Source organism: Lates calcarifer, linkage group LG5 (genome assembly GCF_001640805.2).
Source record: "Lates calcarifer isolate ASB-BC8 linkage group LG5, TLL_Latcal_v3, whole genome shotgun sequence".
Classification (NCBI taxonomy): Eukaryota; Metazoa; Chordata; class Actinopteri; family Centropomidae; genus Lates; species Lates calcarifer.
Genome location: NC_066837.1, coordinates 22,440,610 through 22,450,618, shown reverse-complemented (window position 1 = coordinate 22,450,618; position 10,009 = coordinate 22,440,610). Strand labels below are relative to the sequence as shown.

General features: G+C 41.3%; 3 protein-coding genes across 6 annotated transcripts; all 3 read left to right on the top strand.

Annotated features, from left to right (window-relative positions):
• Positions 1 to 552: 552 nt before the first annotated feature.
• Positions 553 to 3,402, top strand: si:ch211-286b5.5 (uncharacterized protein LOC100003596 homolog). 2 transcript variants are annotated; one of them, XM_051070782.1, is made up of 3 exons: positions 553 to 770; positions 1,334 to 1,460; positions 2,400 to 3,402. In XM_051070782.1, exons 1-2 carry the CDS (start codon positions 681 to 683, stop codon positions 1,457 to 1,459), a joined length of 216 nt encoding a protein of 71 aa, XP_050926739.1. In that variant the 5' UTR covers positions 553 to 680; the 3' UTR covers position 1,460; positions 2,400 to 3,402. The 2 variants fall into 2 exon arrangements, with proteins under 2 accessions (XP_050926739.1, XP_018520361.1); XM_018664845.2 differs by having other exon boundaries at positions 557 to 770; positions 2,397 to 3,402.
• Positions 3,403 to 3,989: 587 nt separating this feature from the next.
• On the top strand, positions 3,990 to 7,900 carry si:ch211-286b5.4 (afadin- and alpha-actinin-binding protein). Of its 3 annotated transcripts, none has more exons than XM_018664603.2 (13): positions 3,990 to 4,266; positions 4,447 to 4,498; positions 4,663 to 4,772; positions 4,846 to 4,914; positions 4,999 to 5,122; positions 5,218 to 5,296; positions 5,397 to 5,517; positions 5,956 to 6,109; positions 6,245 to 6,348; positions 6,439 to 6,600; positions 6,799 to 6,913; positions 7,026 to 7,185; positions 7,732 to 7,900. In XM_018664603.2, exons 2-13 carry the CDS (start codon positions 4,447 to 4,449, stop codon positions 7,826 to 7,828), a joined length of 1,347 nt encoding a protein of 448 aa, XP_018520119.1. In that variant the 5' UTR covers positions 3,990 to 4,266; the 3' UTR covers positions 7,829 to 7,900. The 3 variants fall into 3 exon arrangements, with proteins under 3 accessions (XP_018520119.1, XP_018520121.1, XP_018520117.1); XM_018664601.2 differs by having other exon boundaries at positions 3,998 to 4,266; positions 7,017 to 7,185; XM_018664605.2 differs by lacking the exon at positions 7,026 to 7,185 and having other exon boundaries at positions 3,993 to 4,266.
• A 553-nt stretch (positions 7,901 to 8,453) lies between these two features.
• nanos3 (nanos homolog 3) lies at positions 8,454 to 9,957 on the top strand. Its single transcript, XM_018664710.2, has one exon. The coding sequence runs from the start codon at positions 8,624 to 8,626 to the stop codon at positions 9,311 to 9,313; it is 690 nt and encodes a 229-aa protein (XP_018520226.1). The 5' UTR covers positions 8,454 to 8,623; the 3' UTR covers positions 9,314 to 9,957.
• Positions 9,958 to 10,009: the final 52 nt, after the last annotated feature.

The window sequence follows — 10,009 nt, the reverse complement described above, 5'->3', positions numbered from 1 at the left end:
ATTATATGAGTTATAATAAAAAGTATATTGTATATATGTATATGGTATCAGTATTTTTCTTCTTCTCTTGGTTTACTTTCAAACCATATATATATATCTGTTTGTGTGTGTGTGTGTGTACACGAAAAGATGGCTAAGCCTCTAAACAGAGAGATTTCAATTGATATAATCCTGTACATCCTTTAAAAAAAGATAACACATTCATTGCTCACAATAATAATAATCAGTGATCCTGACTGTGGTATAACTTGGAATCAGATCCCAATCAAATTTTGTAGTCTCACTCACCCCAGCCTTCCTTGGTTTGCTAGTGTGGTGGTATGAATGCCTCTAACACTACACTGGATTAGGATGTAATGAATCCTAGCACAAAATCTACCCTCCCTTTTATTTAAATGCTGCAACAGGTGGATAACTACTGTGCTGTGGTTGAAGGTCACAGTATACCTTCCTGCTCTGCTCTCTAGGAAACTCATAGTAATGGGCGTGGCTTTGGGTTCGCTTTTTGATTGACAGGCTTAGAGCCCAGTGGACTGGCTCGCTGGCACGGAGGAGGCGGGGCACTGGGTGACCAATGTTTCCCACTCGGGCTTAGAGCAGTTGGGGTTAATTTCCGCTCGGTAGCGGCCCGTCTACTGAAAAAAACTACCTATAACTTTTCTCTGTCGACAGCCGTCGTCATGTCCAACAACAATGCCAGCAACAACTTAATTATCGCTCAGAGGGCCGTGAAGCAGCTCCGGTTAGAGGCCAGTATCCGGAGGATCAAGGTACGAACCCCTCAACACTGACACACAAACACGGAAGAATGAGCTAACCTACTGTTGAATGGCGGAGACAAACTGTGGCAGAAGTGACACAGAGTGAACTCAAAGCTTCTACAAAGTGGTCCACAAACTTTCACACATAACACCATAAGCTGGTTTCTGGTCGACTAAACCACAGCTACAAGCGAACAAGTTTCTTCCGTGTTTTAACGGCTGTCACTAACTGTTTTGGGAAGTCGTGTAACCATTTTAAAGTATCAGCGGACCTACAGAAGTGACACGTTTATAAAAGTTAAACTTCGTAGTGTTCGTTAAATAAAGGAGGCAGGTGAATATTTCTCGCAAAAAGTTACACAGTGGACGCACGCATTTGTGTTGTGTGCCGTTGCTTGCAAATTTTATGCAAAAAAGTGCCAGTGAGTCTGTTCACGAGAACGACAGAAAGGGCAGGTTAAGAGTTTGACAGCAGGCCAGCTGGGGCACTACAAATACTATGATACATGTGATACATGTGACAGGCTGCTAGCGTTCACACACAGGACATGATCATATGTCTGGCTCTGCAGGTGTCCCAGGCTGCTGCTGAGCTGAGAAACTTCTGTCTGCAAAATGCCTCCAAGGACCCTCTCCTGGTCGGGGTTCCCTCCAGTGATAATCCCTTCAGACCCCCCAAGTCCTGCTCCCTGTTCTGAGGTAGGCCTGCTTTTTCCTTCGTTGAGGCACCAGCTGGGGAGATAAGCTGTACAACTAATTACACTAGGGAGGAAATTAATTACACCTTCACATTTAGTTTAGCCCGAAAATCAATCAGCTAATTTCAGTCAGGTACTACAGAGCCCCAAGAGCCAGCAAGAGCTTGTAGCCTATGAAAGATCTATTATTTCACATGACCACAGATGTGATGACTAATTCACTAATCGATTAGTTGACTGTTTTGATCTATTTGTAATCAAATCATTTAAGTAGTATTTCAAGCAAAATTGTTCTAAAGTTGATGGGGTTTGTTTGTTTTTTTTTAATACTAATTGTTTCAGAAACAGTTATGTTGCTCAATAAGGCTGTGGGTTTGTTGTACTCTGATTTACTTTGTACTCTCCTGAATAAAGTACAGGAGAGTACAAGAGAGTATCTTAGTTAAAATACAGATAAAACAATTAATCAATCAATTAGTCCATCAGCAGAAATTAATTGGCAACTATTTTGATAATTGACTAATTCAACACATTTGGTGGTTCGAGCTTATAAGAGGTGTTTTCCTCTTCTAATCGTACTAATTAGTCTTATCATATCTTAAAGATTGTTTAGTTGTTTGGTCAAGTCCCCCCATTCCTTAGATTATTAAATTGCAAATAGAGCTCTGAATAAATAAATAAATAGAATAAAAAATAGGCAAGCTAATGTGGGTAAATTTCTATTACCGAAACTACAAACAAAAGTGCACCTAAAAATACTCTGTGTATAGAGCTATGGTTTCATGGAATTCAGGAAAAAAAAGGAAGATCACTTTAAATGTTTACTGTAAGCAGTCAATCTCCCTTCTCATCTTATGATTTTATACAGTAATAGTATAATTAAAATTAAAAGCATTTTTTATTTAATTTTCAACCATTTCTGTTTTTCTGTCTACAGCAGAAAGAAATGTGGAGGATTTCTGAATTTATCCACTGAAGGCTTTCATCACTTCTACTTGATGTCTCTGTAGAACTACCAGCTCCTCTTGGGATGATGCAATGTGGGAATGATGGGTTCGGGAGGGAGGGGGAGGGGGGGCTGGTCCACTTGTTTGCCAAAACTAATGGTATCATAACTCCCATCTGTTACATTAAAGCAGGGCCAAACTCTACATGTTAAAAAAAATTGTCGACACTAGCCTGACTAATGATTAAGCTGTTCTTGGTTTACCTAGTGCTCCGGTGTCCATTTACTGTCTCTGGTCAGTGAAATGCAGCCCATGTGATTGGCTACTGAAAGTAGAACTTCCTCTTGTATTTTGTGTTGTAGGTGGAGAAACAATCAATTATTAATTTAAACCAGGTGCTGTTCAAGAATGAGAGCATGTTGTGTTTTATATATACACTGTATTTCATATTGTGTCTTTACAGAACACTAACTGTGTATGTGGCCAACAGATGTACTGAGCTAGCTTCTGAGCTAAAATGATTGGTGTCTTAAACTACTTATATATATGTGGCAATAGTAAAGGTGTTACTACTATTCTGAGCTACAACGACACGGTACAGACGTTTAACCCTTTCAGTGTAGGACATGTGATTGTTGATTAACTGTTCATCCCATTGTTTTTCTGTATGTATTTAACAGTCTGTTAAGGTTACTTTTATTAGCCTTTGTCTGTTCCTGTCTTTTTTTTTTTTTTTTCATGTCCTGGCCTTACACTATTTGGATAGTGAAACCTGGTAGCAAATTGAATGTATATCACTTTAGGTATACAAATGTTCATATCTGTTCTCTTCTAATTTAATGAATCATGCTGCATTGACTTGCTGTATTAATCAAGTTTCCACACTGGAATCATGTTCCAATCAACCAAAACTTTTACTACTGTTAGCCTCCATCTTTCTCTACTTTGCTACTGTGGGCAACATTTTAGAAATTAAACTACTTTTTTGGACACTGAGGAATTATTGTCTGTGATTTTTGAATAGCAGTCCTTTGTGCAAATAGCACAAGAAAAACAAATCTTACAAAGTAAAACCTTGTGACACCCTTAAATTGTTTCTTGGCTCACAAGCCTACAGTTTACAGATAATATTGAACCACTTGGCATGAAGGACATCTCTAAGAAAAGCGTTCATGCAAAGTCATCTGGTCCAGTCATGTCTATTAAGTGGGCCACTGCTGGAGTCAATTTACTTGGTCAAACAATGATGCACTGATCCACAAATTATGACATCTGGCCACAGTGTCATAAATCTACAGGATAATACCATTAAATCACTGTAAATTCATGTGAATCACAATGTGTCTCCTTTGGGTCTTTATTCATGTTCAGAGAGGGTCTTGGAGGATTTCCAAAACTGATTTGGAAGGTAATACATGTTATGTATACATTCTTGAAAGCAGAATACAATAGCAAGCTCAAACACATTTGAAAGATGACCACATGCTGATATGATGTGAATTTTTGGGAAAAACAGTTTTTTACGGCTTTATAGAAGATTTGAAAAATGCTAATCTAAAACTAAATCATCTGAGCATTTAGGCCTAAATCTGGGTGTGTCTCAGGGATTATCACGTTTGCTCCTCCTGTCATGGATGTGGTATTTGAATTTCAGAAACTACACCTTCAGAGAGTACCTTATATCAACAGTAGATAGTAAAACCAAATCTGAGCACAAGTTTAGTAGGAAGCAGTTCGACTGAATCATTTTATATCTTGAGGCTTCCATCTTTTAGCTCATTGTCAGAAGGTAATTAGCAGAAGTGCCATCAGCTGGAAGTAAAAGAGGCGTCGTCTGTCTGAGGAAGTTTGACTGCTCAGGTAAGGAACTAGAAACATACATGTGATCTGATCCATTGTTACTATAGTAAGGTTTCTCATTTAAAGTATTCACACATTAGTGCGGAAATGTTATTGTGTATCCTATTGTGGTGCAGACCAGTTAGATTTGCATTGGAGTAAACTGTCTCTGTGCTGCTTATATGTGAATATGGTGAATAGATGGCTTCCAGGTTTGGCCAGAGGAGAGTTGGAAGACACCAGGAGTACTCAGGTGAAAACATCCCCTTTCACCTGAAATGTAGATACATGATCCAAAACCTTCAGGCTGTGGATGTTGGAAAAAACAATCCATTCACACTTGAAATCACATCCTACTTTAATCTCACTTATCAGCACCTCTTTATCCTTTGCTTGTACTTCTCTGCTCTACTACAGACTCCTGTCTGGTAAGGGATCCCAGCCCCAACCTTCTGAATCAGTTCTCTCACAGCGCCTCCTGGTGGGCTGACAGGGAGGAGCACATAGAGCAAGGAGACTTACTCAGAGTGAGCAAAAATGAAGTGAATGAAATAGATTAGTGCTGCTATTTTCTAGTGAAACAACTAACTCTTCTTCTAGGAGCAGCTAAAGGAGATGGATGATCATGTGGGCAGGCTCCAGGACATGCTGAGGTGTGAGCGGGCCAAAGTAAGATGTATGCATGAGATTACACATTGTGGAAAATATTAGCATCTGAATACCTTTTATAATTAATCTTTTTCCACTTGCCAGTGCACCCGCCTGCAGCTGCGTTGTAACCAGCAGGAGGCAGAGCTGAGGCGCCGAGAGCAGCACAGCAACAGACTGAAGGAGCGAATGTCACAGCTCACTGACAGACACAGGGAGAAAGGACCCTGTGAGACTCACTCAGTTAAATCACACACAGCTCTCATAAATATGAACATTTACTAAAACCACACAAAATTTTCCATCTTGCATTTTTCTATCCAGCCATAGAGGTGTTGAACTTTCCACCTGGAGGCCGAAGCAAAAGAGAACAGCCCATCAAATCGTTCAGGCCTGCTGCAAGGTAAGTTGGCTGTCACTATCATGCCTGTTCTGATCTTTGCCTTTCTTCCTCCACCCTTTGTTTTAAAAAAAAATCTTCACTTGCTCTTTCCACCTTGTAGACGAGAAGAAGCGACACTGCGTCTGATGCTGGAGCGCAGAGAAGTGGAGCTCAGAGAGGCAATGAAGCTGCGCCACAGCCTCACCACTTTACTTCATGCACTCAGAGTCGACATGGAGCAGGTGCGGAAGAAGAGACAAGAGAGAGGCTTTGTAACCAAGGCTAGTGATGGTTGATAAAAGAGATTGGTCTGCTAAGCACAAGTGAAGCTATTAGATAAGGATGTTTTTAAAAAGGACAGTTCTTAGCAATCGCACCAATTTTCATCAGCTGATGATGCTGCAGAGTTTGTCTAGCTGTCATTTACTTTTGTTCCAGATCATTTTGTGGATTTTTTGATCATTTTGGCTCGAAATTTGAGATTAAAAGCTCATTCTTGACCTTGGATAGAGCAAATAATGATCCATTTATTAGCTGTTGTGGTGCCAAAGCCACTAAAAGGACCTTGTAGTGAGGCTTTTTTATTTTATGTTTCCAAAAATGCTCTTTCAGTCTTGACAGTTACAAAGCTAAACCCAAGGTAAGTATTCAACATAACTAATCAGTCTAACCTTTTGAAGACCTTGTCAGACTCGGTGGATATTCAGGATGACGCCCAAAATGGAGACAAAACGTTGGATAAAGCTGAGGTAGCGCTTGGTGACCATGTGACAGGAGGTGTGGTTCAGAGTTGGAGGCAGGTACAGAGGAGACTGGGCGACGTCCTGTCAAAGGGTAAATACATAGCTTCACAAGAAAACTATATTTAAAGTGACCCTATCACGCGTTGTACCATTTGCCAAGCCAATGACTGAGAAACTCATGTCGAAGGAATGCAATCAATATGTTGTCTTTCTCTCTCAAACTTAGGTCACACTGGTGTTGGTACTGACCATGACAAACTGTTGGCTCACCTAGAAACTGAACTGAAAGAGAGTCAACAGCTTGTCAGATTACAACAACAGCTGCTGCAGGTACAGCCCTCTATCATGCACATGCACACTAACAGTCTAACTTCTGCTGTATCATACTTTAGAAACACTCTCCTTGCTGTCTGTCTGTAGGGTAGCCTCGCCTCACCTGTCCCCTCTGAACTGGCTGATTCCTACTTTTTGGAAGAGTGGGAACGTCTTCAGGCGCGGTGGGCAGAGCTTGATCATCAGAGGAGGACTTTTGAAAGGGAGAGGCAGTCCTTCACTGACGCTGCCATCCGACTGAGCCGTGAGGTGAGAGGAAAATGAAACAGAGGCTGCTGTGAAAACGAAATATGACGACTACTCTGATCACTTTTGCTGGAGGTCCTTGCTGAAAATATGGTAGCCATGCATTGATAGAGTAAATGAATGAGGTAAGACTGGGGGATGTTATTTACTGGGCTTAGGAGGACACATGTTATTGCATATGTTTTATTTTATTGTCTACAGCGCTGTGATTTTGAGCAACAGAGGGCCTCTCTTGTGAAGAAGCAGTATTTGTGTGACTCGCCTCAGTTTGTTAAAGGAGCACCAAGCAGCAACAGAAGAGAGAGCACTGCTCTCGGTGAGTAACATGTAAATTAAGGGATGGAAAGGCTGCTGTTTTAATGTGGTGAAAAGATTTTACTCCAAAAGCTGTAAACAAATTCAACTGTATCTGACTATAGATTTCTCAGTTTTGGGACCCACCAGCATATCTGGCTGTCTTCCCATTACTCCATCGTCCACTGAGTCAGGGACAGCTGCTCCTTCTGACATACGTCAGGGCAGGGTCAGAGTTCAAACTCCCAGCACTCCTGAACTCTACGCTGCCCTCAATCTATCATACAACTGCAGGTTGGTCAAAACCCAGTTTTATCGCAGGTGTTTGTAGATCCAGTCTCAAGCAAACCATTACCTGCAATGTTATGTCACTGTTTTCCCTAAAACCTGGTTTACAAATCTGTATCTGCACTGATACTAAACGTATGCATCATCACAGCTCTCCTCTGCTCCCTTTACATTGCCAGTTACTTCATTTAATGAGTACAATCTGGCTATGTGTGGCACTGATGCAATATAAAAAACACAGCCTCTGTAGCTTTTCTCTCTTTTAGAGGATGCTGCTAATAGTAATAAACAGGGGGGGGGTGCATTTATCCAACAGTAGAGAGTACTATTGCAGATAGATATATACAGATCAGTTGTATTTCTATATATTTCTGCACTATTGTTTGACCCAACAAACTTAAATAACTGTTTACACTTACAGTTAACTCATGAGGCAGGCATCAAAATGAAGGCCCGACAAATGTTACATTGTCCATATAAACCTCCATTTAATTTTATGTTCTTATTTTACTGCTGTTAATTCTTCGCCACCTCTGGCTCCTCCTCTATCAGAGCCACAGAGGATGATCATCAGTCAGAGAAGTGGGACAGCGGGGCAGACAGGATCATGCACACACCACATGCTCCACACTTGGACTGGTCATTTTAATACAATTTTAAGAGCATGTTGGACCTTATTTTCTCATCTGTAAATATTCAATAAAGACTGAATATATTTTTACCCTACTGTGTTATTTTTCAATTTTGACCTGCACTGTTTGAGTATAATGACTTTGGCTGTTGTGATCTAGTATTGGCATCACATTAAGCTTTTTACAGTGGCTAATTATGAGTGATGGACATTTTATTATCTACCTAAAAATAGTTCTTCAATAGCAGAAAACAAAGTGTAAATACTATACTTTTGACACTTTGTCTGCGGTTAATAGTGTAGAGGTAGACAGGAAGTTTACCTCTACACAATTGTTTCTCTCTACACTGCCTGTAAGTTGTAAAGAGCAGCAGATGACTAAATGGTGCAGACACTGTAATTTCTGGTGCCTCATCAGTGTATTTTTGTAGATTCTGTCTATTGATTGTATATTCTAACATATTTTTGTTGATGATATTTCTTTATTTCTATCATTTATGTGAACTTATTACTGTTAACAATACGTGTGCAAAATGAGTATTTATTGTAGAGAGTCAGAATATATTAAAGCAACTCTGATTGGATACTGGCGCCCTGCACGCCTGGTGCATGAGCTCATGTGATTGGCTGCGGACACCTCAGAGCGTGCCCTGGATCACCACTTGTACTCAATTATCAATCAAAACTTTCTTACGCGCCTGGCGTCGTGTTTCTGCAGTTCTTTACATCGTTAGTACAAGGTCAATAACTCGACCATCTCACTGAGAGGGGGTCTGGCAGACAAGACGAGAAAAAACCCAACAAGGAGCTAGAATGAACGGTATGGTTTGGGGGCTCTTTCATCACCTGCCGTGCTTCATGGAGTCAGACAACAAAAGTTTCCAGCCCTGGAGAGACTACATGGGACTGTCGGACACAATCAGAGAGATCCTGGCACGGAACACCGCCACTGAGCCCTCACCGCCAGACCCCAAAGCTCCGCACATGGAGAGTGATGATCTGTGCAAGACTCTGGACTCTGTGCGCATTAACGCAGACAACCACAGTGACCTCGGGGCGGAATGCGCGTCAGGTGAAACTCCGTCGCCAGACTCCTTAGGTCATCAGCACTTAGCTGATGGTTTGTGGCACCCCCCAGACTCCGTTCGTGCTGAAATAGCAGGTGCAGTGGATTTTAAACAAGTGCAAAACGCGACGGGCTCCCGGGGGCCAAAGGACCGCAAGAAGACCACTAAGACGTCTCGTTTCAAAACACCTGAGCTCTCGGTGTCGCCTCCATCCCCAAAGCGCATGTTCTGCAGTTTTTGCAAGCACAATGGAGAATCCGAGTTGGTGTACGGATCTCACTGGCTAAAGAACCAGTCAGGAGATGTCTTGTGTCCCTATCTGCGACAATACGTGTGTCCTCTCTGCGGAGCCACGGGGGCCAAAGCTCACACCAAACGCTTCTGTCCAAAGGTGGACAGCGCGTACAGCTCCGTTTACGCCAAGTCCAGACGCTGAACGCAACAGGTGGCAGGCAGCAACAAGACGATGTACAGACGGCAGCATCTTTTTATGTGTGATGTATGATTCTGTTTATTATCATTAGTGTGTTCTTTTTATTTGTTTTGTTTTTGTGTGTTTTGATTTGGTTTTCGTTTGCATGCTTTGGCACGTTTGCCGTGAAGCCTTCTAAGATTGGAGTTGTTTCCCAGCTGGTCTCTTTTGTCGGCCTGGCCCACTTTAACAGCGTCTGTTTGGAGTTGGTGGATTTTGTTAAGACAGTTTAAAGAACGACTGCCAGATATTATGTTTGGGAGGAGAAAAAAAAACATGTTTCAAAAGAAAATGTATGTTTGTTTTACATATTTTTAAAACGTGGCCGACTGATGTCCAATTTCATACTTCCTGTCCATGTATTTAAGGACTTGACAAACAGTCATCATCAGCAATAACTTAAGTACAGCATGTAAACATCATGTGACCATGTCAGCATTTTAAATTTTTTAGATATAAGTGACTTGTTCTTGTTCTGAGGTGTGAATACCTGTTCCTGAAGCATGCTATTTTATTTTGAATATTGTACACAGGGCTCTTCTAAAAATGCCACTTCAGCTCTTCTCTCTTTGTGAAAATTTCTGTGAATATTCTTGAATGCAACATGTTATACATGTCTGAGTAAATCTGTGTTTGTACTCTGTCATCACTCTCCATTCG

What these genes read in the sequence shown, in the direction of transcription:
- nanos3 (XM_018664710.2), top strand. Translation starts at nt 8,624, where the DNA reads ATGAACGGTATGGTTTGGGGGCTCTTTCATCACCTGCCGTGCTTCATG.
- si:ch211-286b5.4 (XM_018664601.2), top strand. Translation starts at nt 4,447, where the DNA reads ATGGCTTCCAGGTTTGGCCAGAGGAGAGTTGGAAGACACCAGGAGTAC. An exon ending in ACACAGGGAGAAAGGACCCT is followed by an intron (nt 5,123 to 5,217) that starts GTGAGACTCACT and finishes TTTTCTATCCAG; the next exon opens with CCATAGAGGTGTTGAACTTT. An exon ending in TCGTTCAGGCCTGCTGCAAG is followed by an intron (nt 5,297 to 5,396) that starts GTAAGTTGGCTG and finishes TCCACCTTGTAG; the next exon opens with ACGAGAAGAAGCGACACTGC.
- si:ch211-286b5.5 (XM_051070782.1), top strand. Translation starts at nt 681, where the DNA reads ATGTCCAACAACAATGCCAGCAACAACTTAATTATCGCTCAGAGGGCC. An exon ending in CCAGTATCCGGAGGATCAAG is followed by an intron (nt 771 to 1,333) that starts GTACGAACCCCT and finishes CTGGCTCTGCAG; the next exon opens with GTGTCCCAGGCTGCTGCTGA.